The sequence below is a fragment of the Monopterus albus genome, unplaced genomic scaffold, assembly GCF_001952655.1.
Source record: "Monopterus albus unplaced genomic scaffold, M_albus_1.0 scaffold18.1, whole genome shotgun sequence".
NCBI lineage: Eukaryota > Metazoa > Chordata > Actinopteri > Synbranchiformes > Synbranchidae > Monopterus > Monopterus albus.
The window spans coordinates 5,374,952-5,380,658 of NW_018127898.1; the positions used below are offsets into that span (position 1 = coordinate 5,374,952).

General features: G+C 41.7%; 1 protein-coding gene across 1 annotated transcript in view; it reads right to left on the reverse strand.

Moving 5' to 3' along the window:
- The window catches only part of adamts9 (ADAM metallopeptidase with thrombospondin type 1 motif, 9), a gene marked incomplete at its 3' end in the record, with an annotated part of 42,024 nt that extends 38,820 nt beyond the window's left edge, over positions 1-3,204 (reverse strand). Inside the window, exons 1-3 of the mRNA XM_020593257.1 lie at positions 2,833-3,204; positions 2,205-2,599; positions 508-670 (exon numbers count right to left, since the gene is read on the reverse strand). Of these exons, the coding sequence (XP_020448913.1) occupies positions 508-670; positions 2,205-2,599; positions 2,833-2,929 (655 nt within the window). The remainder of the gene's footprint in view (positions 1-507; positions 671-2,204; positions 2,600-2,832) is intronic.
- Positions 3,205-5,707: the final 2,503 nt, after the last annotated feature.

Genomic DNA, 5,707 nt, shown 5'->3' on the forward strand with positions numbered 1-5,707 from the left:
AGTCCACATGTCCAAGTGTCCTTGATCAAGACGCTGGACACCTATTTGTTCCTGGTGATATCACTTGTGTGTGAATGTGTGAGCATTTGTGTGTGCAAATGAGTGAATGGAAAATAGTGTAAAGTGATTTGAATATGCAATAACGCATAGAAAAGTGCTACTGAGTATATGTATAAGACGATTTAATAGTAATCACCTTTATTTGGCCAAGTATGTTACACACAAGGAATTTGTTTCCAGTACAGAACCGAGGCAGCCATCTGTGGCGCGAACTCAGATCGATGGCTCTAACCATTGGAGGCAACTTGGGGGTTCAGTGTCTTGCCCAAGGACACTTTGACATGTGGACTACAGGCACGGTGATTCAAACCTCCAACCCTCTGGTTGGGAGACGACCGCTCTACCAACTGAACCACAGTTGCCCCCACTACCACTTATATTTGGTGAGGACTCTGTTTGTGTAAATTGCATGGATGTCTTCCCATCACAAAACATACTACACCATACCTGAAGTGTCACAAGCTGAGTTCTTCACAGATGTCTGTTTCTTGGGCACACTCCTCCTGTACACAACATGAGGTTTTGTGTGTTCCTCTTCATAGTGTTCTCCTTGATAGCTGTGTAGGGGCTCCACAAAATACTCCGCTTCTGAAGACCTGAAAGTGCCAAGCTGGATGGAAGAAAAAATGCATAGCAGTTACTCTCCATCCATCCATCTATTTTCTCTAAATGCTTATTCCTTTTCAGGAATCATCATAAGCAAACATGGAAAGAACCTGTAAAAATCTACACAGGTGGGCCCATAGGGAGTATTTAGCTCAGATATCTTTTTACTGATCAGTGAGCTGCCGTATCACTCTAATGCAATATATGTTTTACTTTAAATTACTTATAGTAAGCAATAGTGAAAAATGGCTAATTTACTGTTGAGATAATATGCAATACTGAGACCCAGGGGGCTTTCATAAAAAGGTGAAATAAATGAATTTGCATGCATGTAAGAGTGGTCCCAAAACAGGAGGCAAAGGATAATAGTGAGACTTGTGATGCCTATCGGGAAAACAGTGAGACTAATATGTTCTTGTTAAGTGTGCTAAAAGTCTATGTATTTCACAAGGCACGTTTAGTGTGGCTGACTAAGTTGGAAGTCTGTGATGTCCCAGATAAAGTACATGCCAAGCCAAGCACATTTAACTTGTTGCTCATTAGCTGCGGAGAATCATCATGGGAGCGTGAGGGCTGATACAAGCCAGCACTATTATGTTTGGCACATATCATATTTAGAATGCCTGATAAAATATGACAAAAAGTATCATTAGAAAAGCATTACATTTTGGAGCATGTAAAGGGGCCCAAGCTGAACGTTCCTGCTTACATTCCCTCGAGGAAGACTGTTACTGGGCTAGGACTTGCACTTTTGACCTGGGGAGTTAGCTATAGGCAAAGTATTATCTCCCTATATGTTTTCCTCCAGTGTCATATTATTTTAGGATGTACAGAAATAAAATGCAACTGTGACCACCAGTAGTAGTAGTCTGTTTTATAGTAAATGTGCCCTGAGAGGTCTTGAACAAATAATAAGATATGCTCCATAAATGTCAGCCCAACTCCCTTCAGTTATCTGCAAAGCATTTTTAATCTGCTTTCTCATTTGAGAAGAAACTGACCCCATATTCAACAAGTCTCACCTTACTATGGTTTCTGTGTATAAAGCTGGAGTGCACTTATCTCGTGCTTCAGCAAGCCTGAACATGACGTCAGTACTGCCCTACTCCCGCTGTACTAGCGTGCGTAAAAGACGTCACCAACTACCGGGAGACCAGAGAGAGACGTGATAGAAGATGTAGAATATATGAAGCAGCGCCGGATATGCCCTACAACAGAATCCTACTACAAATAAAAACTTTAAGGCAAAAAGTGTCAGTTATTTTTCCTAGATTGTTTTCAAAATCAGCTTCACTTTATTCTGTTCCAAATATTAATACAACATTGTAGTCTTTAGATGCAGTCTGGTATTCTTTTTTAAAGACGAACATGTTTAGAATGTAGACTGTGAGAAAAATAATGACAAGCCATACAATAAGCGGGTGTGCGCAAACGTTCAATGATTGGCAGCTTTTCAAAGCTTGTGTAAGCAATTATAGCTCCCAAATACCCATGGTGGAAAAGTAAAACACCCGGTCAAACTCTGCGTAAAAACTCACCAGTCCAGAGCACAAACTGATGACCGCGGCGTGTTTTGCTTCTGCATTTACATATCCTTTATAGAAGCAGTGCCTTAACTCCGTGTCCTCCTCCTCCACCTCCCCATCTGTTGCAAAATCTGTTATGTCGCCTCCCCGAGGTACTCCAAGTACTGTCACAGTGTAAAGAGGTGCGATAAATCCCGAATCCAACGTGAGGTTGAGGTGATAGTTTTGTCCGAAAGCAGATATCCTGTAATGGATATTAGACGAGGCCCAGTGATCCGTAGTACTGCCGGTGTTCTCGTCCAAACTTCGTCTTTTCCTCCTGAAATGCGCACTGGCTGGAAACTTGTCACCGGCTTCATTCACTCGTACCGGTGTTACAATCTCATAAGTGCCGATCTCCTCTTTTGCTGGGTAATAAAGGCAAAGCAATATTAACACAATTAAAGATGAAATATTCCAACAGTATTGCTACAAATCAGCAGTTTTGCAGCATTGCATAGAAATGATAGTGAACTTTGGGTATAAGCGCAGCAAGTCATTTGCATGTATGAATTCAAAACTCATTCATTCCCTGCCCTCCATGTCAGAAAAAAAGCTCCATGAGGGGAAAATTCGGGGGTTTCAGAGCGGCATACTTTACCTGTGCTTGAATTCAAAAGCACTCTCTGTGTAGATGCGACTGTATTCAAGATATCAGGGAACAGCAGGAACCCCAAGCCCCAGAAGAGCACATGCATGGTTGTCCAAGTTCAGGGGAGTGCGGCAGTCTGTATTCCTGTAGTAATACTGTATTCCTCCGGTCACTCCCGCTTTCCCCCTCTGGTTCGCCTGCCACATCCAATTATTATCCTCGGCTCTTGGGCAGATTTTCTCTGGCCGCTGAAGTACACTGCTGGGACGTGAGCACTTCGCGGATTCCCTGGCGAACATGCATATTGCAGAGAAAGGTGGGCTGTTCAAGCTCCGCTGCAAGCCTTTGCACCAGCTCTCCCCCAGTCAGCTAGAGGCGGGATCAGTCAGGCAAGGTACACTGGTACTACAGAGCAACCTCTCCTGTTTTATATACTGTAGAGACAAGGGTGGTCGCAATCTGGGGGAAGTGAAGGGAAGTGAAGATATTTGTTTTCCTGTAGCCTACCTTAATCTGAACCTACTGTACTAGCTTTAACCAGTCACGCCTCAACCTGACCTCATCTTTAACCTAACCTGTTACCACTGCATTCTCCCGAGTTTGGGGGATAATGTTTACAGTCACACATGCCCATTCTGGACAGTGTGATATAATCTGTGACTGGATTGTTCACAGGTCTGTTTGTGCTGCTGTAGGCTATACAAGTCCAAGGTGACACCAGACTGTGCAGGATATTCAAGTTCCCCTATGACCATAAAGTACCCCCAGTAACTGATTACATGAAGTAGCTATATAGGGTGATTCTATTGTAAATAGATACTGAGTGGCCAGTTGCATAGTGTGTAGTGCAGACTAGTTATCATGACACTACAGTGGGGCCGACAGGGGAAATGCCTTCCCTGGGGCCAAAAGTGAGATAATCTGGGCATGACCGTATACTCAACTCAACTCAACTCAACTCAACTTTATTTATATAGCGCTTTACCACAGCACAGCTGACCAAAGCACTTAACATGTCATGCAAATATAAAAACACATAAAAAGCTAAAACAGTATACTGAAAGGTTCAGGGGATCACAGAGTGGCAAACTGACAAGCATCATATTTATATGTATCAGTGATTTATGGTCTTATGTAGGTGCTGAAAAAAGTTATTGTGTGGGGGCCAATGGTAATGATTTTATGAGCTACGGTTTCCTCAGCAGAACAATGTAACAGGCTGTTTGGAAGCCTTTGTAGATGCCTTTGTTATGTGGAGGATCAAAGAGTGGGCAATTCATTCTGCCTCCTGCTCCATTCACACTAATCACCGATTCACCATACAGACACAGCTACAGACATAATTCAGAGGTTGTTCTGCTAACTTTGCCTAATATGTTCCAAACAGGCATGTTCATGAGAGCTATACTGATAAATCATCTGATATTACCTCAGTACAAATGTATCAGCATCAGTGTTGGTGTAAGCTGAAGTAGGCTATCAATAAACTGTGACACACTTATGACAGGTTTGAGTTATATGACTGATCATGCTCAGTACCCATCCTGATGCTGAAACTTACTCACTAAAATGGACTATAAACATGAATTAATGTTATTAATTATATCTGTGCTTTTTCTGCTATGACATTTTAGCCCAACATAAAACTACCCAGATTGTACAAGCCCTACTTTTACAACACATTTCTTGATAAGAAACTCTAAATTATAGCAATGTAGGTCGATACATCACATTTGATGACTTGTTAATATACTGCCACAAAAGTGTTTGTCAGGGACCGAACAGCAAGGCAGAGGACACAGCATATATATATAAAAAAAAGGCTTTTTATTTACCCAAAAATAAAGAAATAATACAAATAACATCAATATCAAACAAACTGGGCCCTAAAAGAGGTCAACAAAAAGTTAGGAAACTCAAAATTCAGCAAACTGACCAGCAAAACAGAGCAAACTAAAAACAACTCACCTAACAAATGACCCAAATGGGGAACATACTGTATATACTGGCTGGCCAAACCAGTAACACACATAGGGAATAGACAAAGACACTAACTAAATAATCTACCAATAAACACTGAACAGGCAGTCCGCTAACAACAAAATATTTTTCTTCACATTGAAAAAAACATAACTTGCCACATAAAGTTTTAACATAAACTCCAACCAAATAGGCAATATATTTCCCCCAAACTCCCCCCTTCATGTATTGGGCATTTGGTGCAGTCCAGGCCTAGTGGAAGGTATTTAAACCTGCTGCTGCTTCAATTCAATCTTTTTGTCAGGACCACCCCTATCTTTGGACCTGGAAAAGGGTAACTCTAAAAGAAAATTTGCACACATTAACAAAACAAAATTAACCAAAAGTGCATACTTCATTGATTGATTATGTCTAAACCTAATGTCAAATCAAATGCCTAAAGTCCACCTACAACTTAAATCTACACAAATAAACAAAGAAAACAAAAGACCTTTACCTAACCAATTCCAGTGCTGGTGGTGACTTAGGATTTTACATGGTGAAGGCCAGAGCTGAGGCCTTCACAGTGTTACGTGGGCTTCATAGACAACTGGAAAACATTTTGGGGAAAACCTGGTCTGATTAGCAGAGACGGCATCCATCCCACTTTGGGTGGTGCGGCTCTCTTATCTAGAAATCTGGACGAGTTTGTTTTACAACCTAAATTATGACAACCCAGAGTTGAGTCCAGGATGCAGGGTCGCAGTCTTACACGCCTCTCTGCTGTCTCCTTGCAGCTGCTACCCACCCAACGCTCCCAGTACCCCATAGAGACTGTGTCTGCCCCCCGCCCACCTAAATTATATAAATCAAGAATCAACTCCAGAGGAGTTATTCATAAGAACCTAATTAAAATTAAGATGAC